The sequence below is a fragment of the Hemitrygon akajei genome, chromosome 5 (assembly GCF_048418815.1).
Source record: "Hemitrygon akajei chromosome 5, sHemAka1.3, whole genome shotgun sequence".
Lineage (NCBI taxonomy): Eukaryota > Metazoa > Chordata > Chondrichthyes > Myliobatiformes > Dasyatidae > Hemitrygon > Hemitrygon akajei.
Genome location: NC_133128.1, coordinates 115,242,256 through 115,269,719, shown reverse-complemented (window position 1 = coordinate 115,269,719; position 27,464 = coordinate 115,242,256). Strand labels below are relative to the sequence as shown.

The following is a 27,464-nucleotide window of genomic DNA, read 5'->3' as shown; positions in this document are numbered from 1 at the left end:
TTGTGGCATCAGAAATAAAATCACCAGGCACTCGTAACAGCTGCCAGTATTCCAGCTCCGCCATGGACAGCTGCAGATCCTCTTTTGGAGCAGTTCTGAATGCCAGCCAGACCCATGGGGACAATCATGCCAACTCTCATCGGTCAGGGAAGCCCTCAGAGCAGCCTTTAAGGAGCGGTGAAACCGCTCACTCAGGCCATTGGACTGCAGGTGATACGCCATGTTGTGATGCAGTCTAATGCATCCATCGCAGCCCGGAGGTCTAAAATGAAATGGGGACCACGGTCAGAGGAAATATCAGATGGAGTGCCAAACTGAGCAACACAGGTGCTAATGAACCCCAAGCCATGTCTGAGGCTGTCGTCGATGCTAGAGGGACGTCCGCCATGGTCAGGAGATGCATGAAACGCGAGGGGAGGACCAACAAGGTCCACATTGACATGGTCAAGCTGTCGCTCAGGGACCACAGAAAGTGTCAATGACGCCTGGACGTGACACTTAACTTTTGCCCACTGGCACACAACACAGGATTCACTCCAATCACGCACGTCCTTTCTAAGGCAGTGCCACAAAACTTTAGTGCAACCATTTTCTGTGAGACCACCCAGCTCAGATATGAGAGGCCGGGTATGGAGTCAAAAACAGTCTGCCTCAAGTTTGCCTGTATGGGGTGAGGGTGATGGTTGAGACATCACACAGGAGAGAAACCCCAGCTTCCCCAAGCTTGATGTCAGCTGACCGCATGTTGTTCGGACAGCCTGGACCTCTGGGTCAGTATCTTGGTCGGCTACCGTGCCAGTATTGTCGACCGCTATGTGTATGGCCTCAATGACTGGCAGTGGCATGATTTTCCTCCATGATACGTTGAACAAGGGGTTTGTGATCAATGAATGCTGTGAGATTGTTGACCCTCTAGTTGGGGAATGGATGTGCCAGTAGGGTCGCATTGGAAAGAACTGGTTTAGTATCATCAGCTGCCCTGGTCATGTCTGCTGACCAGTCCAGCACGTGATTAGGGGTTTTGCCTTTAAGCCACTATACAGGGGGAGCATAAGCTCAGCAGCTCATGGAATGAAGCAGTGATAGAAATTCACCATGCCTGAAAACTCTTAGTTTCTTTGTGTAGTGTGGGGCAGTGGGAAATCCATAATAGCAGCTACATTTGATGGAAGGGGTTTCACACCTTCTGCAGAGATGCGATGGCTGAGAAAGCCAATGGTCAACAACATATACGGGCATTTAGCAGGGTCAATAATCAACCCATGCTGGCTTCAGTGTTCAAAAGGTGTGCGGAGGTGAGAGAGGTGGTCAGATTTGGATGCACTGGCAACAAGTACGTCATCCAGGTAAACAAAAAGAAAATCTAAGTCTTTTAATAGAGCCGTTGGAAAGTCTGTGCTGTATCTTTCAGCCCAAACAACATGTGCAGAAGCTCAAAGAGGCCAAATGGGTTTATCACAGCTGTTTTGGGAACGTCCCCCAAGCACACAGGCACCTGATGGTATCACTAACTAAGATGACTTTAGAAAAAATTAACTTTCTGACTAAACATGCCAAAAAGTCTTGAATGTGTGGAAACAGGTAACGATCGGGAGTGGTGGCCTCGTTAAGGCATCAGTAATCACCTCATGGGAGGCAACCACCATTGGACTAAGGAACCATATGGAGGGGCGAAGCCCAGGGACTGTTTGACTGGTGTACAATGTCAAGTCTTTCCATGTTGGCAAACTCAGCCACTTTAGCCAGGACGAAGTCCCTTGTATAACGTTGCCCACTGAAGCAGACCGCCACCCATCGTGTCCCATGTGCTCTATAAAAATAAAACAAGGATGGTGATTTCCCAGGAGAGACATCATGTGGTGCATTAGCTCCGACAGCTTAGCGGCACTGAGGGTGAATAAAAAGAGCAACTGTTCGGTGCTCTCAGACTCCGATAGTCTGAAAGTCTGGAAAAGCTGAGTTTTCAGCGATCGGTATTTATCGTGTTCAGATGGGTGTTCTAGTAGACTCAGCACTCTTGCAACTGTGGAATTGCTGAGCAACGCTATCACATAGTAAAATCTGGTGTTGTCAGCACAGATTTCTCGCAGAGCAAATTGGACCTTGGCCTGCATGAACCAAGCAATGGTATTTTGCTCCCAAAACTCCGGCAGTTTCAAAGCGACTGCTTTGGTTGACATGTTCAACAATTCTGGAATCATCCTAGAGCATTGGGGTCACCAATGTAGGTTTTCACAAATGGCATGAGGCATTTTATGTTTAAGAAAAGTTGTAACAACTGTTTTATTGTACTCCAAACACTGAAGATATGGCGTGGTAAAAGCACTTTACATAATTATGTTATCATGTCAGACAAGCCTCTTAAAGTGAAACTCCAACTCAATGTTGGTGGTTGTGAATTATGTACATTTCCCCCAATTACATTGCCCTACACACCTACCTCTGACATTCTCCCATATTTTCCTACAATCTCCTTAAAATTTTGCCCCTTTATTCACCATTTCTACCCTGCCTGTTTACTCTTGTCATCTTGTACACCTCTATTAAGTCACTTCTCATCTTCTGTCACTCCAAAGAGAAAGGTCATAGCTTTCTCAACCTTTCCCAATAAGACATGCTCTCTAATCCAGGCAGCATCCTGGTAATTCTCCTCTAAAGCTTCCACATCCTTTTTATAATGAGAGCTGAACACAATATTCGATGTGGAGTCCAACCAGGGTTTTATAGAGCTGCAACATTGCCTCATGGCTCTTGGACTCAAACCCCCGACTAACGAAGACCAATGTACCATATACCTTCTTAACCACCCTATCACAGAGCAATACAGCATGGGCCAGGCCATTCAGTCCAACTAGACCATGCTGACCACTTCGCCCACCCAACTAGTCCTAATTTCCTGCATTCTTATCCAAGGAGATAAGTACCTATACAAGTGCCTTTTAAATGATATTATTGTACCAATTTCAACCATTTCCTCTGGGAGCTCATTCCATATATTCACCGCACCCCCATGTGAAAAATATGACTCTCACTTCCCTTTTAAATCTTTCCCCTCTCACCCTGAACTATGCCCCTTAACTGAGGTCTCCCCTGCCCTGGGGAAATACTGTTACCATCCTTCTTATTTATGCCTTTCATTATTTGGCAAACACGAGGAAATCTGCAGATGCTGGAAATTCAAGCAACACACACGAAATGCTGGTGGAACACAGCATGTATAGGGAGAAGCACTGTCGACGAAGTCAAAGTCCTGACGCTGTCGACAGTCCTGACGAAGGGTCTCGACCCGAAACGTCGACAGTGCTTCTCCCTATAGATGCTGCCTGGCCTGCTGTGTTCCACCAGCATTTTGTGTGTGTTGCTTGCATTATTTAAACATTTCTGTTAGGTCGCCCCTCATTCTCCAATGTCCCAAGGAGTAAAGACCCAAGGCTGACCACCTTCTCTCTAACTCAGGCTAGACCTGGCAACATTCTCTAAATCACTTCTGACTGGCCTTGGCATATGCACATGAACACTCAACTTTAATGGCATCATTTCTTTATATTCCCCTTCCTCATACCGCCCACACACTTGCATACAACTTAGAAGGGGGTATATGGTGCATCTTATCTATGATGGCTTACAGAGCAATCCCATTCTCCATTCCCTTTCCTGGCAACCGCTTCTGTCCATGTCTTCACCATTTTCCCACAGATCTGACCAGTGACCTTGGCCCTTGGGACGACTTTCAGTTGCCTATTAACTCCCCAACCTGCATGCCCACAGGATATAGAACCACGGGAGAAAACCAGATGAAAAACATACATCTTCTGCACAGACATTACCAGGTCAAGGTCAAACCTGGATCATTTTACTAAAGGTGTGTCACTACACTGTTCCCACCTTAAAAGCTGCACCCCCCCCCCCAATGCCTCGCCACCTCTAGTTGGCTCACTCTATTTCTTCTTAGCTTTTATCCTCCTTGACAGCGAGGCAAAGAAAACCCGTGGAATACCCCTCACAAGAAATAGGAGCGGGAGTCGGCCATCTAACCCATTGAGTCTGCTCAGCCATTCAATAAGGTCATGGACTCAGCTCCACCTACCTGTCTTTTCCCCAGAGCCCACCATACGAAAATCTATCTAACTGCATCTTAAATATATCTAATGAGGTAGCCTCCACTGCTTCCCTGGGCAGAGAATTCCACAGCTTCACTGCTTTCTAGGACATCCATTAGGGCCATTTATAACAACCATCTGGATATAATATTACAGGATAAACTTACTAAATAGATGTAGCCATTCCAAACACACATAACGTTCAGAAATCAACAAGTGAAAAGAACCAGAAAGATGCTGAATTAAAAGAGGAAATTGAAAGACTATGGAACATGAACAGAGTGTATGTTGTCCCAATAGCAATATCTACAACTGGTATCATCCCAAAGTCACTACACAATAGCATTAAACAATTAGGCCTTTACAGCAATATTTATGTAAATCTCCAGATAACCATACTAAACACCACTAAGGTAGTCCGAAAGCTCCTAGCAATTGAGAAATTAGTGTGCTTGGCTATGTCCATACATCAGGTTTTACCAGCTTGAGTTGAGAAAACATAAATAAGACAGGACAGTGGTGATCTATTGAATGTGATTGCAGGGAAGAACCATTTAGGCTGGTCCTGAATGTTTTGAGAGAAATGAGGCTGAAGAATTCTTCCTACTAAAATCGAGTTTACTCTTTTTGGCTCAGGTTACAAGATGAGTACCAGGATGTCAGTCCCCGCCTCTTTGAATGCTCCAATCAGACGGGGCGCTTCATTGCCACGGAAATCACTGACTTCACTCAGGATGACCTTGATGACGATGATGTCATGCTTCTGGACACCTGGGATCAGGTATATGCGGCAAAGAAAATTCATGAACGCATTCCAAACAACTCCCAAATCCTGAATTAGTCCAGCAGTTTCTTGACACTTGGCTCTAGAAATTTGATACCAGAATACTTTATTGTAAAGTGTGCAGGAGTCATGTGTCCTTTCACATCTACTTCATGCAATGGATTGGTTGGGACACAAGCGACTGCAGATGCTGGACTATGAAGCAACAAACAATCTGCTGGAGGAACTGAGGAGATTGAGAAGCATCTGTGGAGGGGAAGGAATTGTTGACATTTTGGCCCAAAATATCGGCAGTTCATTTTATTTTTATTTATTCTGAGATACAGCACAAAATAGGCCCTTCTGGCCCATCAAGCGCACTGCCTAGCAACCCACCTATTTAACCCTAGCCTAATCAGAGGGCGATTTACAATGACCAGTTAACCTACTAACAGGTGTGCCTTTGGGCTGTGGGAACAAACCAGAGCACCAGGAGGAACTCCACGCATACAGACTTTCTTACAGAGGACACTGGAATTGAAGTCCAAACTCCAATACCCTGAGCTGTAATGGTGTCCGTGCTACCCCACCGATGCTGCTCAGTCCTCTGAGCTTCTGTAGCAGATTGCTACGGTGAATTGGTAGATTTTGGGTAGACATGAAAGGCTATAGAACCACAGATTCAAAGCGCTAATCAGCCATGATCTTCTCGAGTGAAAAACGAGCAGTATGGCAGAGTAGTGGTTGGTGTAACACCATCATAGCACTAGCATCTTGGATTCAATCCCACCATTGTCTGTCATAAACAGTTGTATGTTTTCCCCTGACCATGTCAGATTCCCCCCCACACATTCTGAAGGGTTAGGGTTAGGACGTTGTGGCCTTGCTGTATTAGCACTGGAAGAGTGGTGACACTTGTGGGCTCTCTCCAGCTGTGCTGGTCGTTGATGCAAATGACACATTCAGGCCATATTTCGATGTACAGAAGGCAAGTGAACCTAATCTTTATAAACCACTGGAGGAACCCAGCAGGTCAGGCATTATCTACGGCGGGGGACACTTCCGGTTGAGACCCTTTATCAGCGCAGGTGAAGGGTCTTCACTCAAAATATCTGCGATCTTCCAGCAGTTTGATTTTTGCTCCAGATTCCAGTATCTGCAGTCCCTTGTGTCTCCACGATCTCCTTGAACATGATTGGCCTCCTCCGATGTAATACAAGAGGACTTGGCCGGTGGGATTTAAAATGCAAGGTACCATTCATCCCAGCTAATAATGTGGCCACAGGAGTGAAGCCCACTCATCCACTTCAAGATTTGATATGTTATGTATTTAGAGATGCTCTTCTGCACAGCACTGTTGTAATGTGGTTATTTGAGTTATTGTCACCTTCCTGTCAGCTTGAACCATCTGGCCATTCTCCTCTGACCCCTCTCATTAACAAGGTGTTTTCACCCACAGAACCTCTTCTCACTGGATGTTTTTATGTTTTTGCACCATTTTCTGTAAACTCTAGAGACTGTCGTGTGTAAAAGTCTCAGGAAGTCAGCAGTTTCTGAAATACTCAAACCACCCTATCTGGCACCATCAATCATTCCACAGTCAAAGTCACTTAGATCACACTTCTTCTCTATTCTGATATTTTGTCAAAACAACATCTGAACCTCTTGACCATGTCTGCACACTTTTATGCAATAAGTTTGCTGCCACATGATTGGCTGATAAGACACTTGCATTAACACACAGGTGAACAGGTGTACCTAATAAAGTGACCACTGAGGGTATGTTACCAGAGTTTGGAGAGACCAGAGACTGCAGTCACAGGACTTCTGGAGAAACACAACGGCGTCTGTGGAGGGGAATGGGTGGTTGACATTTTGGATCAGCAGAGATTAATCGCTCTCTTTTTGCCTTTTGGCAGATTTTCCTGTGGATTGGCAATGGGGCCAATGAAACAGAGAAGAAAAACGCAATTGCACTTGCACAGGAATATCTCAGCACCCACCCGAGCAACCGAGACCTTGGAACCCCCATACTCATGATCAAACAAGGCTTTGAGCCCCCAACGTTCACTGGATGGTTCATGGGATGGGACCAGCACCTTTGGACCGTAAGTGTATTAATTTATTACTGTCAATGTGCCAAGGTACATTGAATAACTTGTCCTGCACGCTGTCCATAGGAAACGATTCATTACAAAGTGCATTATAAACCATACCCTTCCCATCCATGTAGAGTATTCATCCAAGCTTCTCTTAAACATTGCAAACAAACCTGCATCTCCCGCTTCCACTGGCAGCTTGTTCCACACTCTCACCACTCTCTGAGTGAAGAAGGTTCCCATTAAACACTTCACCTTTCACCCTTGACCCATGATCTCTAGTCTCACGAGATCTCTAGTTGAGGTCTCACCCAACCTCAGTAGAAAAAGCCTGCTAGTATTCACCCCATCTATACCCCTCATAATTTTGTCTACCTTTGTCAAATCTCCCATCATTCTCCCACACTACAGAGAATAAAGTCCGAATCTATTTTCAACCCTTCACTATAATTCAGGTCCTAAGTCTGATACACCATCAATAACTCTCGAAGACGTGAGGCGAGATAGGCTTTTATTAGCTGGAAGAAAGCACTGTCAGCAGCAAGAGACCATTACATAACATCCTGGAGACTGAGGGAGGAGCAGTGCCTCCAATCGCCTTTATACAGGGGTCTGTGGGAGGAGCCACAGGAGCAGTCAGCTGGGGTGGGGGGGGGCGTGTCCAGACAGGTATATGTAGTTCACCACAAAGTCCTGGCAACATCCTTCTAAATTTTCTCTTGTAAACTTGAACATTGAGGTGGTATAAGAAAGACCATAACAGAGTGCAGAATAAAGTGTTACAGTTACAGAGAGAGTGCAGTGCAGGCAGTCTTTAAGGTGCAAAGTCAAGAATCATGGTCAAGAGTCCATCTTATTGTACTAGGAACTGTTCTATAGTCTAATTGGTTAGATATTTCAATGCATATGTGATAAATAAAGCTGATCTTTAACCTTTTATAACAGTGGGATTGATGCATCCTTGAGCCTGGTGGTACATGTTCTCAGGCTTCTGTATCTTCTGCCCGATGGGAGGGAGAACAGAGAATATCTGAGGTGGATGGGATCTTTGGTTATGTTGTCTGCTTTACTGAGGCAACCAGAAGTGCATGCAAGAGCAACCAGAGTCCATGGAGAGGAGACTGGTTTCTGTGATGAACTAGGCCTCTATTTAATTACATCTCAAAAGCACACCCTCGATCCTATACTGGAACCTGTCTGAAGGATGATGCTTACTAAGGTTTAACACACACAAAACGCTGGAGGAACTCAGCAAGTCAGACAGCATCTATGGAGGGAAATCAATCAGTCGACATTTCAGGCCAAAACCCTTCATCAGAACTAAAGGCTCTTGGCCCAGGATGCCATCTGTTTATTCCCCTTCATAGGTGCTGCCTGTCCTACTGAGCTCCTCCAGCATTTGGTGTGTGTCGCTCAAGATTTCCAGCAGCTGCTGCATCTGTGGTTTTAATAAGATTTATTCTTTTTCTCTCTTTATCCTTCCCAAACCCCAAGGATGGAAAATACGAGGAGCTGAAGTACGGACTAGATGATACACGAATTGTTGATGAACTGATGAATGTAAGCACAATTTTCATGGTAATCAAAGTCAAAGTTGAGTTTACTGTCAGGCGCACAAGTCCATGTGCGCACAGGTGCAAGAATGAACTCACTTGCAGCGGCAACGCAGGCACAGAGAAGCAGCATTCACCAGAAAAACAAATTAACCATCAATTATGCAAGAAAGAGCAAAATTAGAACCAAACAAATCATCTAATTTGGAATAAAGTGATCAAAGGGGTAATAGTGTGGCTTTGGTTGTAGCACAGACCAGGTCCTGATGCCGTGGGGTCGCCTGTAGCCTCCCAGGGAGAAGACCCCAGAGGTGGTGTGGGACTGAGCAGAGGCCCGGCTGGGTAGGGAGCTGTCCTCTCCTGTCAGCGTTGCTCTCTGGTGTTCACTCAGTGGCAGACAAGCTGGGTTGCATTCATCTGTGGCTGTGATGAGAACTGCTGCGTGCTTATTCGTGTAGAAATTTAGCTCCAAGACAGCATCCTATACACCATCAATCTTCAGGCCAGGACACTCAACGACTTGGTCTATATTATTTTTGGTGACTGTATGTTTTTCTGCTATTGTATGTGGTGGGTGCTGTGTGTTATTGTTGGTTCTGTGTTTTGCACTTTGGCCCCTGTTTCATTTGACTGTATTCATGTGTATGGTTGAATGACAGTTAAACTTGAATTTCAACTTAAACTTAAAATAAACTGGTGATTATGGTTGAACAGAAGTAGCTATTCCTGAACCTGATGGTGTGAGGTAAATGGTTTGGTAGGGTTAGTGAGCTCTGGGCATAAAACATAGCAACACTTGCGGGCTGCCCCCAGCACATCCTCGGAATGTGTTGGTCATTGATGCAAAAATCAGAATCAGATCAAATCAGGTTTATTATCACTGTGAAATTTGTTGCTTTGCAGCAGCAGCCCATGCAGTGCAATACATAATTTATAATAAAAAATATATGCAGTAAAAAAATAAGTAGTTTGTTTCAATAAGATCTCCTCTCATCCTTCTGAATTCCAGCGAGTACAGTCAATGTCTCCTCATAGTCTAACCCCCTCATCTCTGGAATCAACCTGGTGAACCTCCTCTGCATCACCTCCAAACCCAGTATATCCTTCCTCATGTAAGGAGACCAGAACTGCACACTGTACTCCAGATGCGGCCTCACCAGTACCCTGTATAGTTGCAGCATAACGTCCTTGCTCTTAAATTCAATCCCTCTAGCAATGAAGGCCAACATTCCATTTGACTTCTTGATAGCCTGCTGCACCTGCAAACCAACCTTTTGTGATTCATGCACAAGCACTCCCAAGTCCCTCTGCACAGCAGCATGCTGCAATCTTTTACCATTTAAATAATAATCCGATCTTCCAGTTTACCTTCCAAAGTGGATGACCTCACATTTACCAGCATTGTACTCCATCTGCCAGACCCTTGCCCACTCACTTAAACTATCCATATCTCTCTGCAGACTCTCCATATCTTCTGCACAATCTGCATTTCCACTCAATTTAGTGTCATCAGCAAACTTAGATACACTACACTCAGTCCCCTCTTCCAGATCATTAATGTATATCGTGAACGGTGCGGGCCCCACACTGTCCCCTGCAGCACACCGCTCACCACTGACTGCCAACAAGAGAAACACCCATGTATCCCAACTCTCTATTTTCTATTGATTAACCAATCCTCAATCAATGCGAATACATCATCCCTAACTCTATGCATCCTTATCTTATTGAAAAGGCCTTTATGTGGCACCTTATCAAATGCCTTCTGGAAATCCAAGTAAAGAACGTCCAAATGTTCTCTCTATCCGCTGCGCTCATTATATCCTCAAAGAACTCCAGTTAGTTTGTCAAACAGGACCTGCCTTTGCTGAATCCAATCTGTGTCTGCCTGATGGATCCCTTTCATTCCAGATGCCTCACTATTTCTTCTTTAATGATAGCTTCAAGCATTTTCCTAACTACAGATGTTAAACTAACTGGCCTACAGCTACCTGCCTTCTGCCTACATCTTTTTTTGAAAAGTGGCGTGACATTTGCTGTCTTACAATCTGCCAGGACCTGTCCAGAGTCCAGAGAATTTTGGTAAATTATCACCAAAACCTCTACTATAACTTTTGGCATTTCTTTCAGTGCCCTGGGATGCATTCCATCAGCACCAGGGGGTTTGTCTATCTTCAGGCCCACAAGTTTGCTCAGCACTACCTCTTTAGTGATAGCTTTTGTATGGAGGTCCTCACCTCCCATCGTATCCACAACGTCTCTCTTTGGCAGGTTAGACATGTCCTCAACCATGAAGATTGACACAAAATAGTCATTCAAAGCCTCTGCCATTTCCTTATTACCCAATATTAATCCCCCCTTCTCATCCTCCAAGTGATCTATGTTCACTTTGGCCACCCTTTTCCACTTTATATAATTATAAAGACTTTTACTATCCATTTTTATATTTTCTGCTAGTTTATTTTCATAATCTATCTTTCTTTATTGCTCGCTTAGTGGTTCTTCGTTGCTTTTTAAAGTTTTCCCAATCTTCCAGTTTCCCTCTACACTTGGCAACTTTGTACGCATGAGTTTTTAAGTTTGATGCTTTCCTTTATTTCCTTAGTAATCCATGGCTGGCTCTCCCCATACTTACTGTCCTGGCTTTTGACTGGAAAATGCTTTTGTTGAGCACCGTGAAAAATCTCTTTGAAAGTCTTCCACTGTTGCTCAACTGTCCTACCATGAAACCTGTGTTCCCAGTCTACCCTATCCAACTCCTCCCTCATCCTGTTGTAGTCTCCCTTGTTTAGGCATAATACATTGGATTTGGATTGAACTCTTGCACCCTCAATCATACTGCGATCACTCTTTCCAAGAGGATCCCTAACAACAAGATTGCTAATTTTACCTGTCTCATTGCACAGGACCAGATCTAAGACAACACGTTCCCTTGTAGATTCAGTAACATGCTGTTCAAGAAAACCATCATGGATGCATTCTATGGATTCCTCCTCAAGAATGCCTCAATCAACCAGATTCACCCAATCTATGTGCAAGTTAAAGTCCCCCACAATAACTGCTGTTCCATTCCTACATGCCTCAGATATTTCACTGTTTATTGCCTGGCTACTGTAATGTTGTTATTCAGTGGCCGATAGACAACTCCCACCAGTGAGTTTTTTTCCCTTTACTATTCCCAATCTCTACCCAGATAGATTCAACATTCTGCTCCTTAGAACTTGTATCTTCTCTCACTATCGCCCTGATCTCATCCTTAACTAACCTCCCTTACCTTCCTGCCTAACCTTCTGTATTACCTGATATCCTTGGATATTTAATTCCCAGTCCTCTCAACCCTGCAACCACGTTTCTGTAATGGCTACTAAATCATACCCCTTTATACTGATCTGTGCCACAAGTTCACTGACCTTGTTATGAATACTATGAACATTCAGATAAAGTGCCCTTACACTCCCCGTGCCTTTAAAATCTGGTACTCTTTGTCTCTTGGCTTTTCTGCACTCCACCCTTACTTTCCTCTTTGTCAGCTGTTGCTTTTGCTTTATCTTTACCCACACTTCACGCTGGTTGCCCATTGAGGTGGTAAAGTTGCATTCTGGTGAGGGCACAGGGAGAGAATAGAGAATTGGCTCTGGGATTCCTGCCTGGATTCTAAGGCTATGTCTAGACTACACTGGATAAATCCGTAACCAAAGCTTTTTCTCTTCATTTTTACTCTCCGTCCACACTAAAAGGGCGTTCTTGTCCCCCGAATCCGGAGCTTTTCAGAAACTCTTTCCAGGGTGGGTATTTTTGAAAACGCTGCTCGGGCAGATCGGTGTGGAAGGGGTAACCGGGGAAATCTGAAAACGCTATCAGACGGCAGCGTGCTATTTCATTGTTTTCTTGAACGCAACCTAACAATTTCAGAACAGACGGCAACGAGACTGAAGTCAGAAGAGTTAGAAATGTACTCACCAAATACTTTGACCCATAATTTACTGAATAAATAAGTAAACTTACTTTGCCCTGTTTTCTGTCCTTGCTCGTATGAAGGTGGTTTACCTATTTATGCAAGTACTTCTCTGATAATAGATGTGTAACAGCCTAATGTAACATTGTATGGAAATACAAGAGAACACTGATGCAGACATGTTTTGTACATTTAACAAGGTGCTTTATTAATGCAACAGAGTTAGTCAGTTTTTCAATGTTTGTCATCAGCCGGATCAATCTGTCCGTGAACTCCCTGTCGGTTGCCTCTGTACGCTCCAGTATTTTTTTTTTTTACTTTTAAGTTCTCCTGCGCGAAAGCCAACAGCTGTCCATCGTTTTAAGTTTTTCTAGTCTGTAACTACACAAACACGCACTTTTACGGCGAGATTCGACACCAAACATATCGCTTGTTTTTGGTAATGTGTCCTGTGCACGCCCACTAGGAGGAGATTCACCGAAATCTCCGTTTCAATGTGGACAGAGATATTTTCAAAAACGCATAGTGTGGATGATGCACCATCAATAACTCACGCTGAGACTTAGGAAGCGAGAAATCGGCTTTTATTGACTGGAAGAATAAACAGCACTACATCCTGGGGAAAATGAGGGAGAGCAGCAGGCCACAGTCGCCTTTATACAGGGGTCTGAGGGAGGAGCCACAGGAGCAGTCAGACAGGTATATCTAGTTCACCACAGTGGACGCCTATCGTTTTTACACAAAACCGGCGTTTTCAAAACTATCCGGTCTAGTGTGGATGTAGCCTAAGATGGGCTGAACCTCCTTCGTCAAAAATCGCAGCTACCATCAGGCAGAAGGTACAGAAGCCTGAAGTCCAACACAACCAAGTTCGAGAAGAGCTACTTCCCTTCAACCATCTGGCTCTTGAACCAGCCAGCGTAACCCGTGCTGTTTAGCGACACTACGAGCACTGTGATCACTTTGCATTTCAATGGGCTTCATTTTTCCTTTGTTCAAATTGTGTTCTTCCCTGTGAAAATTGTGAATAATTTATTTTTAATTCATGATTTAGTTTGTTTTTTTATTAGATTCCACACAGAGCAGGGGCACAGGGTGAAGGAGTCATACAGCAAGGGAACAGGCCTTTCGGCCCAACTGGACCCTGCTGACCAGGATTCACATCTAATCTAGTCCCATTTGCCGCATTGAACCCATATCCCTCTAAACCCTTCCTATCCATGTACTTGTTCAAGTGTCCTTTAACTCCAGAGCAGCACGTTCCTCTTTCTCAGGCAAATCTTAATGTTGGATGAGAATGATATCTATTTAAGCATACAAAATGCTGGAGGAACTCAGCAAGTCAGGCAGTATCTTTGGAGAGGAATAACCAGTCGATGTTTCAGGCCTCGATAGTGGACCCTAATAGACTGAACAGTTTTGTGTCAGTTGCATGTGTTTGTGGTCAAAAATGAAATTATTTCACTACTTCAACAAGTTATGAATAACTTGGTATCGACAATCATCTTGAATATTACAAAGAAAATGAAGACCTGGAGGATGCAATTGTTAACAGTATTGTATGAACGCAGTCTATTATCGGCACTAGGTGCCCGCTCTGACTTTGTTCACTGTGTACACAGGATGAGTTCCTCCATCGATAACAATTAGGAACCAATACTACTGTAGGCCTATTGGTAGTGTTCTGATTTGTTCTGCATTTCATTTAAATACATAACTTGCTATGCAGATTGTCTTTTTTTATACATTTTTAACTACTTCTATGAAACTTCAGCTAATTGGGACAGGTCCTAATGTGTCCCAATTAACTGGAATCCACTGTATTATTTATTCATTTATTTGTATTTGCACAGATTGCTGTCTTTTGCACATTGGTTGTTAGTCTGTCTTTGTCATGTGTGGCCTTTCATTGGTTCTATTGTGTTTCTTTGCATCTACTGTGAACGGCCACAGGAAAGTCAATCCCAGGGTAGTATACGGTGACATATATGTACTTTGATAATAAATTTTCCTTGACCTTTGAACTTTATTAGCCCTTGCTATTGTTACCCCGTAACAAAGAACTTTTCATTGGGCCTTGGTACGTGGGATAACGGCAAGCCAATCCCAATTCTAATTCCAGGCCACTCCACTCCAAGTGGGAGCAGCAATATCACCAACTGTATCTGTGACCATTTTTTGTTCTCTCCCTTGTGCTAGGACGTGAAAGAAATGAAAATATCTTGCGGCTACAGTAGCATGTCCATGGCTAACGAATCCCGGCAGACATATGCACCAGAGCAGCTGATAAACAAGGTCGCTGAGGAGCTGCCTCCCGGAGTAGACCCAATCAAAAAGGAGGTGAGTTCGGCAACGTTGGCGGGTGATGCCTGAACCCAGGCCGGGAGGAGGTTGTTCATCATGACTGCTGGGAGCAGAAAAGAGTTTGGGTGCCATCTAGTTTGGGCTGTGGAATCTCAGTCACTTTGTGATTGGTTTACTAAGTAATACATGAGGGCGGAACAGTAACGTAAAGGGTGGCTTCGGTGGTTGAAGCAACCCCGGCAATTAGGGCTCAACTTCTGCCGCTGTCTGTAAGGAGTTCTCCCTGTGACTGTGTGGGTTTCCTCTAGATGATCCGGATTCCTGCCACATTCCAAAGACGTACCGATTAGTAAGGATTAGTAAACTGTGGGCACGCTGTCATGGTGCCTGAAGCATGACGACATTTATTGGGCTGCCCCCAGCACGTCCTCGGCCCCCTTGTGTGTTTGTCGTTGGTGCAAAACGATACATTTCACTTTATGTTCCAATGTAGGTGTGACAGGTAAAGCTAAAGTTAAGGGAAAAGCTGTTACTGTTACATCTACAGAGATACAGTGAAAGACTTGTCTTGCATACAGATCAATTCATTACACAGCACGTTGAATAAGATAAAACACAGAATCAGGTGTGAAAGCTCCTGAAAAAGTGCAGTACAGGTAGATGATAAAGTACAAGATCATAATGAGGTAGATTGTGAGACCAAGACCCAATCTTATTGAACAAGAGGTCCATTCTAACAGCCTGGGGGTATGTACATTCAGGCATTTGTATCTTCTGCCTGATAGAGACGAGTGAAGAGAAAATGTCTGGGGTGTGAGGTTATGCCTACATGGACCATGACATCTAGGGACCAATGAGGTGGATAGGAAGGAGAAGGAGGTCCTGCAAAGAAAGCTTAGGGAGTTAGGTGCAAAGTTGAAGGACAGGACCTCCAGGATTGCAATCTCAGGATTGCTCCCCGTGCCATGTGCTAGTGAGGCTAGAAATAGGAAGATAATGCAGCTAAATACGTTGATAAGGAGATGGTGCAGGAGGGAGGGCTTCATGTTTCTGGACAATTGGGCTTTGTTCCAGGGAAGGTGGGACCTGTTCCGACAGGACTGGTTGCACCTGAACTGGAGGGGGACTAACATCCTTGCGGGTAGATTTGCTAGTGCTGCTCTGGAGGGTTTAAACTAGATTTGCCGGGGGAGGGGAACCAGAGTGTTAGAGCAGATAGTTAGGTGGAGGAGGATAACGGTCATGCGAGGACTGCATGTATAGACAGAAATCAAAGGTTTGTACGTGATAGAAATGTTCTCAGGTGCATCTATTTCAATGCAGGAGTATTGTAGTTAAGGCAGTTGAGCTTAGGGTGTGGATTGGCACGTGGGATTACAACATTATTGCTATTAGTGAGACTTGGTTGCAGGAGGGGCAGGACTGGCAGCTTAATGTTCCGGGGTTCTGTTGTTTCAGACATGATAGAGGGGGAGGGATGAAAGGGGGAGGAGTGGCATTACTAGTCGGGGAAAATATCACAGCTGTGCGTAGACAGGACAGCCCGGAGGGCTTGTCTACAGAGGCCATATGGGTGGAGCTGAGGAACGGGAAAGGTGTGACCACACTAATAGGGTTGTATTATAGACCACCCAATAGTCAGCGAGAACTGGATGAGAAAATCTGTAGAGAGATAGTAGACTGATGTAAGAAACAGAATGTTGTAATATTAGGGGATTTTAACTTTCCACATATTGACTGGGACTCCCACACTGTGAAAGGGCTAGATGGCTTGGCATTTGTCAAATGTGTTCAGGAAAGTTTTCTAAATCAATATGTAGAGGTACCTATGAGAGAGGATGCAATACTTCATCTTCTATTAGGTAACCAGATAGGTCATGTGACAGAAGTATGTGTAAGTGAACATTTTGGGTCTAGTGACCATAATGTCGTTAGTTTCAAGTTAATTATGGATAAAGATAGGTCTGGTCCTCGAGTTGAGGTTCTAAATTGGAGAAGGGCCAATTTTGTGGAAATGAGAAAGGATCTAGGAAGAGTGGATTGGGATAAGTTGTTTTCTGGCAAGGATGTGTTCAGTCAGTGGAAGGCCTTCAAAGGCAAAATTTTGAGAGTGCAGAGTTTGCACATTCCTGCCAGGATTAAAGGCAAAGTTAACAGGCATAGGGAACCTTGGTTTTCAAGGGATATTGGCGATCTGGTTAAGAAAAAGAGAGGTGTATAGTAGGTATAGACAACGAGGAACAAATGAGGTACTTGAAGAGTATAGAAAATGTAAGAAAATACTAAAGAAAGAAATCAGGAAGGCAAAAAGAAGACATGAGGTGGCTTTGGCAGATGATGTGAAGGAAAACCTGAAGGGTTTCTAGAGGTATATTAAGAGTAAAAGGATAGTAAGGGACAAAATTGGTCCCCTAGAAGATCAGAGTGATCACCTATGTGTGGAGCCTCATGAGATGGGGGAGATCTTAAACAGTTTTTTTGCATCAGTATTTACTCAGGAAACTGGCATAGCATATATGCAAGGATGGGAAACAAGCAGTAGTGTCATGGAACATATAAAGATTAAAGAGGAGGAGGTGCTTGCTGCCTTACAGCGAATAAAGGTAGATAAATCCCCCGGGCCTAACATGATATTTCCTCAGACCTTGAGAGAGACTAGTTTAGAAATTGCAGGAGCCCTGGCAGAAATATTTAAAATGTCCTCAGCCATGGGTGCGGTGCCGGAGGATTGGAGGGTAGCTCATGTTGTTCTATTGTTTAAAAAAGGCTCCAAAAGTAAACCAGGTAATTACAGGCCGGTGAGCCTGACATCAGTAGTAGGTAAATTGTTGGAAGGTGTTCTGAGAGATCGGATATACAAGTATTTGGACAGCCAAGGGCTGATTAAGGATAGTCAGCATGGCTTTGTGCGTGGTAGATCGTGTTTAACGAATCTTGTAGAGTTTTTCGAGGAGATTACCAAGAAGGTGGATGAAGGGAAGGCTGTGGATGTTGTCTACATGGACTTTAGTAAGGCCTTTGACAAGGTCCCGCATGGGAGGTTAGTTCAGAAGGCTCAGACACAAGGTATCCATGGAGAGGTTGTAAACTGGACTCGAAATTGGCTGTGTGGGAGAAGACAGAGAGTGGTAGTGGATGATTGCTTCTCAGACTGGAGGCCTGTGACTAGCGGTGTGCCTCAGGGATCTGTGCTGGGACCATTGTTGTTTGTTGTCTATATCAATGATATAGAGGATAATGTGGTAAATTGGATCAGCAAGTTTACTGATGACACTAAGATAGAGGTGTTGTGGACAGCGAGGAAGGCTTTCAAAGCTTGCAGAGGGATGTGGACCAACTGGGAAAATGGGCCAGAAAATGGCAGATGGAGTTTAATGCAGACAAGTGTGAGGTATTGCATTTTGGAAGGACAAATCAAGGTAGAACATACACAGTGAATGGTAGGGCACTGAGGAGTGCGGAGGAACAAAGGTATCTGGAAGTTCAGATACATAATTCCCTGAAAGTGGCATCACAGGTAGACAGGGTTGTAAAGAAGGCTTTTGGCAACCTGGCATTCATAAATCAAAGTATTGAAAATAGGAGTTGGGATGTTATGGTGAGGTTGTATAAGACATTGGTGAGGCCAAATTTGGAGTATTGTACGCAGTTCTGATCACCTAACTATAGGAAGGATATCAGTAAGATTGAAAGAGTGCAGAGAAGATTTATTAGGATGTTGCCAGGTCTTCAGGAGTTGAGTTACAGGGAAAAATTGAACAGGTTAGGACTTTATTCCTTGGAGCGTAGAAGAATGAGGGGGGATTTGATAGAGGCTTACAAAATTATGAGGGGCATAGACAAAGTAAATGTGAGTAGTCTCTTTCCACTTAGATTAGGAGAGATAAATACGAGAGGACAAGGCTTTAAGGTGAAAGGGGAACTTTAGGGGGATCTTCTTCACAGAGAGTGGTGGGAGTGTGGATCAAGCTGCCATCTGACATGGTAAATGTGGGCTCACTCTTAAGTTTTAAGAATAAATTAGATAGATACATGGATGGGACAGGTCTAGAGGGTTATAGACTGGGTGCAAGTCAATGGGACTAGAAGAATAAAGTTTCGGCACAGACTAGAAGAGCTGAATGGCCTGTTTTTTGTGCTGTAGTGTTCTATGGTTCTATGATACATCTGACTTTAGCTTCTCCTTCTCAAATTGCAGGGTGAATTCTATCAAATTATGATCACTGCCTTCTAAGGGTTCCTTCATCTTAATCTCCCAATGTAATGAACTCTCTGGCTCTGTGCGGGGAGCCAGAGAGCTTTGGGCTCTGAATTTTATAGAGCACCTTAAATGGGTAATTGTGGTTTAATTAGTATGGTTGATTATTTTACCTTGTTAAGACTCAGGGATTCTGGGGTCATCTGCGCTATTTAAGCTTTCGCTCCTTAGCACTCATCTCGGGGTCCTAGTCTTGTGAATGTTACATTTTGTGCTGTTGATCAGCTGAGGCACCGATGTTCTGTCAGAATTCCAATGTATAAACTCGGTCAGGGGTCTCTACATAGGAGTCTGTCTTTCTTCTGCACCTTGGTTCTATCATTGTCAGCATATACCCTAATCAAATCTGTTTCATTACACGACATCCAATCCAGAATTGCCTACTCCCTAGTGGGCTCAACCACAGGCTACTCTAAAAAGCCATCTCATGGCATTCTACAAATTCTCTCTCAGGATCTAGCACCAATTTGATTTTCCAAATTTACTTGCAAATTGAAATCCTCCATGACTGTCACAACATAGCCCTTTTGACATGTATCTCCCATTGTAATTTGTAGCCCACATCCTGGGTACTGTTTGGAGGCCTGTGTTTAACTCTTACTGCTTTGCCGAGCACCTATGCTCCGTCCGCCAGAACAAGCAGGATCCCCCAGTGGCCACCCATTTTAAATCTACTTCCCATTCCCATTCCGATATGTCCATCCATGAACTCCTCCACTGCTCGGATAAGGCCTCACTTAGGTTGGAGGAACAACACCTTATATTCCATTTGGGTAGCTTCCGCCCCTTCACCATTTCCCATCCCCTTGACCCTCTCTCATGTTATCTCCTTGTTATCATGTCCCTCTCTCATGTTATCTCCTTGCCCGCCCATTGCCTCCCTCTGGTGCTCCCCCCACCCTTTCTTTTTTCCATGCCCTTCTGCCTCTTTCACTAATCGACTTCCTCGTCCCTCCCTCTGCAAGTTTCACCTATCACTTGGTGATTTTCTTTCCTCTCCTCCCCCCCCCCCAAAGTGTATACTTATTATTGACAGGAATGCCACCGGGGGGGACTCTACACTGGCAGCCTGTTCCCTTTCCCTCTCCTGACAGTCACCCAGGTACCTGCCTCCTGCAACTTAGGGGTGACTGCCTCCCTGTAGCTCCGATCTATCAAATTACCAGAAACTTAACTTGCCCAAGCCTATTCTCTCTTAAACCTGTTCAGCCAAAGCCTCCACACTCTAATACTGGTAAATTTAACACCAATCCACTCCAACAATGGCCGCTCCACTAGTCCCTACCTTATTTTTATTTGTCCTTGTGATTCGATTGAGCCACTGAGAAAGCTGAAAGTCTTTTTAAAAATTAAATTGTCCTTTTTAAATCTTTTGCTCCAACCTGTGTGTAGCCTCTTCTCTCAATTCAATTGAGCCACCCTAATGAGCCAGGAGTTTGATGTTCAATGAGTGTTTGATGGCTCTGGGCCTGAACTCTCTGGAGTTTCGGAGAATGAGTAGGGATTTCATTGAAACTTATCAAATATTGAAAGGCCTAAATAAGTGGAAAGAATGTTTCCTACAGTGAGGGAGGCTCGGACCAGAGGGCACAGCCTCAGAGTACAAGGATGCCCCTTTTTAGAACAGAGATGAGAAGGAATTTCTTTAGCCAGAGGGTGGTGAATCTGTGGGATTCACTGCCACAGACAGCTGTGGAGGCCAAGTCATTGGGTATATTTATTAAAGTGGAAATTGTTAAGTTCTTGATGAGTAAGGGCGTCAAGGGTTGTGGAGAGAAGGTAGGAGAATGGGATTGAGAGGGATAATGAATCAGCCATGATCAAATGTCAGAGCAGACTTGATGGGCTGAATGGCCTAATTATGCTCCTATGTCTTATGGTCTTATGATACTGAGATAAGGGGTATTTCTGTGTGGCTGCTTACCTCTCCTGCATTGAAGGATGTTTTAATTGGCATGTTCTTAACTGCTTCATTCATTGTAGGAAGGATGAGGAAGCTTTGGAGAGGGTGCAGATGAGATTTACAAGGATGCTGTCTGAATCAGAGAGCATGTCTGATGAGGAGAAGTTATGTGAGCTAGGGCTATTCTTTTTGGAGGAAAGGAGAGTGAGAGATGACTTGACAGAGGTGTACTAGATGATAAAAGTTCAAAGTTCAAAGTAAATTTACTTTGAATATACAACGCTGAGATTCATTTTACTGTAGGCACATTCAGTGGATCTATAGAATAGTAGCTATAACAGGATCAATGAAAGATCAACCAGAGTGTAGAAGAGAACAAACTGTGCAAATGCAAAAAAAAGTAATAAATAATGATACATGAGATAATGAGATAAAGGGTCCTTAAACTGAGATCATTGGTTGTGAGAACATTTCAATGATGGGGCAATTGAGTGTAGTAATCTCCTTTTATTCAAGAGCCTGATGGTTGAGGGGTGGTAACTGTACTTGAACCTGGGGGTGGTAAGAGGCATTGATAAAGTGGATGGCCAGAGATTTATTTTCCCAGGGGTGGAAAAGGCCCTGGGAAGGTGAATGCAGTAAAGTATAAGGGGGAGCTATTTAACAGAGGGAGTGCCGGGTGTGTGGAATACATCCATCTGCATGCTTTCTTTGTTGCAATGAGTGACTGAGGTGAACCCACGTGCAGGACACAGGCACGGAAATTGAGTTAGGATGCTTACGCGGACGTGAACGTTGAACAGCAAACAGTAGGGATCTTGATACAGAGCCTTGACACACAGTCCTAGGCGGCCGGAAACGTTAATCACCACACAGGCAAAACCAATGATCTGGAGACTAGTGCTTGTAATGTCGGGGTTCTTATGCTGCGGATCTTGATGAAAACCAGGTGTGCCATCATCAGAGAGAATTAGTAGCAATTGGGAAATTAACGGTTGGAATCGTGGCACAATCAAAGGAAATTAGGAGCAAGATAGGGAATTAATAATCCAGACTGTGACATTCTTTCTTCAAGTACAGTAGCTCTTAAGACTGCCCCAGTCAGAAGTTCCAGATATCAGCCACTCTCTGTGCAAAACGTTTAAGACACTCTTAGATGAGCATATGGATGAAAGAAACGTGGAGGGTTAAGTGGGAAGGAAGGGTTAGATTGATCTTAGAGTGGGTTAAAATGTTGGTATCACGTCGTGGGCTGAAAGGGCTGTAGTGCTCTGTGCTGTTCTGTTTATTTATTTATTTACAGATAGGGCACTGAACAGGCCCTTCCAGTCCAATAAGTCACACTGCTGGGCAACCCACCTATTTAACCCTAGCTTAATCCAGGGCAATTTACAATGACCGGTTAACCAACTACCTGGTATGTCTTTGGAATGTGGGTGGAAACCAGAGTCCCTGGAGGAAACCCACATGCTCACGGGAGGACGTACAGAGAATGCCAGAATTGAACTCCAAATTCTGCAGCCCCGACCTGTAACAGAATTGTTCTATGTTCTATTCCTCAGGAGTACCTATCCAATGCTGACTTTGAGAAGATTTTCGAAGTGTCGCGGATAAAATTCAATGCGATGCCAGAGTGGAAGCAGAAGAACCTGAAGAAAGCAAAGGGATTGTTTTAAGCACACAACCTGCCCAGCAGGCCCATCTGGAACTGATGCAATTTTTTGTTATATAAACTAAATAATTCTGAGGTGTTGATTATCAACCTTTGTAAAGAGCAAAGCACTCCTGCCAAATCCATTGGTACTGGTTATTGGTACATGTAAGTCACTGTGAGCGAATTTTGGTCTTAGCAGAAATGTCTGCGACAGTGAAGTGACCAACCATTCAGCCTCTTTGAGATCCATGTTGATAACAAGCTGCAATTCCCAATTACAGTTCAAAGTATTATCAAAATGTGCATATGAGTCATTTTCTTGTGGGCATTCATAGTAGATACAAAGAAATACAATGGATACAATGAAAAACTACACCGACAAACAGCCAATGTACAAAAGAAGACAAACTGTGTGAATACAAAAAAAACATAAGCACACAGATAAACAAACAAATAGAATTAAAAATATGAGTTGTAGAGTCCTTGAAAGTGAGTCCGCAGGTTGAAGAATCAATCAGTGTTGAGGTGAGTGAACAGTTCGTTGGAGCCACAAGAGTGGCTCTCTAGTGAACCCATATCAGAATCAGGTTTATTATCACTGACCTATGTCATGAAATTTGTTGTACTGCAATACATAAATTATTCTGTGAATTACAATAAGAAGTAGTGCAAAATGAGAGCCAGATTAGTGAGGTCATGTTCAAGGGTTCATTGTCCATTCAGAAATCTGATGGCGGAGGGGAAGAAGCCGTCCCTGAAATGTTGAGTGTGGGTCTCCAGGCTCCTGTACCTCCTCCTTAATGGTGGGTAGTAATGAGACGTGGGCATGGCCTGTTGAGGGTCTTTAATGATGGATGTTGCCGTCTTTAGGCAGAACTGAAGCCTGCTATTAGTGGAGCACCAAGTTAAACTATTTAATGCATAAACCTGTCCCAAAGCTTTTACCGATGTGCATTTTCAAACTATGGCAATATAATTGTCAGCTCAAAAGTTCAATGTAAATTTATCATCAAAATTAGCATTTGAGATCCATTTTCTTGCAGGCATTTACAGGAAAATAAGTACAATAGAATTTCTGAAGAGCTATAAATAAAGACTGACCAACAACCAATATACAAAAGGGGACAAATTGGGCAAATAATTAAAAAAGTAAATAAGTAACACTAAACTGTGGAGTCCAGGAAAGTGAGTCGATAGGTTGTGGAGTCAGTTTGGCATTGAGGTGAGTGAAGGTATCCATGCTGGTTCAGGAGCCTGATGGTTGAAGGGTAATAACTGTTCCTGAACCTGGTGGTGTGAGACCTAAGGCTCCTGTACCTCCTGCCCGATGGCAGCAGTGAGAAGAGATCATGGCCTGGGTGGTGGGGTCCTTGATGATGGAGGCTGCTTTCCTGTGGCAGTACTCCTTGTCAATGTGCTCAGTGGTGGGAGGGCTTTGCTGATGATTGGGAAAAAATAGCTGTAGATTCCCAGAGTTTAACACATGCTACCATTTTATCTGCAATCAGACAAGTAAAATATCTGAAAATTGGGTCCTAGTTAACTTGCTGAATGTACAACCACTGCCAGTGGCAGTTTCAGAAAAGGGCTTTAAAACTGCAACTACTGTGACAGTTACACTCAAGGCTGGGTCAGAAACCTGGACATAATACAATCCAGTTAACTAAGAGATGTTCCTAACCTTTTGATAAAACATTGCGGAATCACTGAACACTTGCATGAATTTCAATTTCTCACTCCTCCCCCTCTCTCTTTTTCCATTCCCCATTCCAACTCCCCTCTTATCCTTTCTCTTCTTCTCATCTTACACAGTACTGTCTACTGGCGTTGTATTTTCTCTAACTGTAGCACTTTATTCTGAATATCGATTTCTCTAAGTTCTGGTCATTTCTTCCCCCTCCCTCTGCTCTCTTTTTCTATTCCCCATTCTGGCTCCCTACTCACCTCTTCTCTTCTCCTTATCTGCCTATCACTTCTCTCTGGTGCCCCTCCTCCTTCCCTTTCTCCCATGGTCCACTCTCCTCTCCCATCAAAATCCTTCTTCTTCAGCCCTATCCACCTTCCACCTATCACCTCCCAGCTTCTTACTTCAGTCCCTCCTCACCTGCCAGTTTGTAACCCTCCCCTCCTTCTTATTCTGGCTTCCGCCAACTTCCTTCACAGTCCTGTTGCATCGTCAGCTCTTCATTCCCCTCCATAGATGCTGCCCGACCTGCTGAGTTCTTTCAGTACTTTGTGTTACTTTCAGTGTTAGATGTCTTTCAACACACTGTCGTAGTGTGGACAACTCATGGACTACTGCCACTCATCTAGCTCCTTTTTAATGGCTAAATAGTGTTTGAAATTGAGATCAGTGTCTCATTTGAGAGTGAAAGCAATTCTAATTGTACAATAGCCAGTGAATAATTTTCTGCATCAGTCCAACCTTTGAATAGAGCATTTAGAAGAAGTGTTGATTGTAAAAGCTTTCTGTGTGCCCGATGAATTGTTAGCGAATAAAGTTTTGAAATCTGACTTGATTTTGTGCTTTTTTTAATTGTTGGTGAGGAGCAGAGAGGCTAAAGGTGTGGAACATGGAACATAGACCATAAAACTTAGGAGCAGAATTAGGCCAGTCAGTCCGTTGAGTCAGTTCTGTCATTTGATCTTTGGCTGATTTATTGCTCCTCTCAACCCCATTCTCCTGCCTTCTCCCTGTAACCATTGGTATAATCAAGAACATATCAATCTCCATTTTAAGTATACCCAGTGACTTAGCTTCCACCGATGTCTGTGTCAATGAATTTCACAGATTCACCAGCCTCTGAGTAAAGAAATTCCTCCTCATCTCTGTTCTAAAGGAGCGCACTTCTACTCTCAAGTTGTGCCCTCTGGTCCTAGACTCCCCCATACAGGAAACATCCTCTCCACTTTCAATATTTGTTGGGTTTCAATGAGATCGCCCCCCCCCCCCCTCTTTCTTCTAAACCCTAGTGAGTTTAGGCCTAGAGCCTTCTAAGCTATTCATTCATTAACCCTTTCATTCTCAAGATAATTTTTGTGAAGCTATCAACCTCTGCTTTAAATATACCCACTGATGCACCATCAATAACTCACTCTGAGACGTAAGAAGCGAGGTATCGGCTTTTATTGACTGGAAGAATGAACAACACTACATCCTGGAGAATGAGGCCAGGCATCAGGCCTCAATCGCCTTTATAAAGGGGTCTGTGGGAGGAGCCACAGGAGCAGTCAGCAGGGGTCTGTGGGAGGAGCCACAGGAGCAGTCAGCAGGGGTCTGTGGGAGGAGCCACAGAAGCAGTCAGCAGGGGTCTGTGGGAGGAGCCACAGGAGCAGTCCAGACAGGTATATGTAGTTCACCACACCCACACAGAACAGTATAGCATGGTACAGGCCCGTCAGCCCACAATGTTGTACTTACCAATGAGTTGCAACAACAAACTTTGCTCTTTTGAATTGGAATTCATTTATTATTGTCACATGAACTGAGATACAGTGAAAAGCTTTCTTGCATACTGTTCATACAGATCAAATCATTAGCACAGTGCATTGAGGTAGAACAAGGTAAAACAATAGTAATACAGAATAAAGTGTTACTGTTACAGACAAAATGCATGGCAATAAGGTGCAGGATATAATGTCGTCGATTGTGTAAGTCAAAGTAAATCTATTATCAATGTATGTATATGTCACTGTGCACCATCTTGAGATTCATTTTCTAGCAGGCATACTGCTAGAAACAGGAAAATAAATACAGTACTGTGCAGAAGTCTTAGGTACATATACAGTGCCTAAAAAGTATTCACCCCTTCCCCTTGGAAATGTACATGTTTTATTGTTTTACAACATTGAATCACAGTGGATTTAATTTGACTTTTTTGACACTAGAAAAAACTCTTCCGTATCAAAGTGAAAACAAATTTCTACAAAGTATCTAAATTCCTTACAAATACAAAACACAAAAGAATTGATTGCATAAGTATTCACCTCCTTCAAGTCAGTATTTAGTAGATGCACTTACAGCAATTACAGCCTTGAGTCTGTGTGGATAGGTCTCTACCAGCTTTTCAACATCTGGACTCTGCAATTTTTCCCCATTCTTTACAAAACTACTCAAGATCTGTCAGATTGCATGAGGATCGTGAGTGAACAGTCCTTTTCAAGTCCAGCCACAAATTTTCAATTGGATTGAGGTCTGGGCTCTGATTTGGCCACTCCAGACATTAATTTTTGCAATACACACAAAATGCTGGAGGAACTCGGCAGGCCAGACAGCATCTATGGAAAAGAGTACAGTCGACATCTTGGCCCAAAAAATTGACTGTACTCTTCCATAGATGCTGCCCTGCCTGCTGATTTCCTCCGGCATTTTGTGTGTTGCTTGGATTTCCAGCATCTGCAGATTTTCAGCTGTTTGTGATAGATCACTAACTTTGTTGTTTTAAGCCATTCCTGTGTAGCTTTGGCTTTATGCTTGAGGTCATGGTCTTGCTGGAAAATAAATCTTCTCCCAAGTCGCAGTTATCTTGCAGACCGCATCAGGTTTTCCTCCAGGATTTCCCTGTATTTTGCTCTATTCATTTTACCCTCTCCCTTCACAAGCCTTTCAGGGCCTGCTGCAGTGAAGCATCCCCACAACATGATGCAGCCACCACCATGCTTCACGGTAAGGATGGTGTGTTTTTGATGATGTGTGGCATTTGGCTTACACCAAATATAACATTTAGTCTGATAACCAAAGTTCAATTTTGGTTTCATCAGACCATAGAACCTTCTTCCAGCTGACCTCAGAGTCTCCCACATGCCTTCTGGCTGAGATTTCATGTGTTTTATTTTCAACAGTGGCTTTCTCTTTGCCACTCTCCCAAAAAGCTG

General features: G+C 43.8%; 1 protein-coding gene across 2 annotated transcripts in view; it reads left to right on the top strand.

Annotated features, from left to right (window-relative positions):
* Positions 1–25,103, top strand: part of vil1 (villin 1) — an 87,851-nt gene extending 62,748 nt beyond the window's left edge. For both annotated transcript variants that reach the window (XM_073046252.1, XM_073046251.1), the window contains exons 16-20: positions 4,737–4,881; positions 6,783–6,971; positions 8,457–8,522; positions 14,670–14,810; positions 22,498–25,103. In XM_073046252.1, the coding sequence (XP_072902353.1) occupies positions 4,737–4,881; positions 6,783–6,971; positions 8,457–8,522; positions 14,670–14,810; positions 22,498–22,611 (655 nt within the window). In that variant the 3' untranslated portion in view covers positions 22,612–25,103. The remainder of the gene's footprint in view (positions 1–4,736; positions 4,882–6,782; positions 6,972–8,456; positions 8,523–14,669; positions 14,811–22,497) is intronic.
* Positions 25,104–27,464: the final 2,361 nt, after the last annotated feature.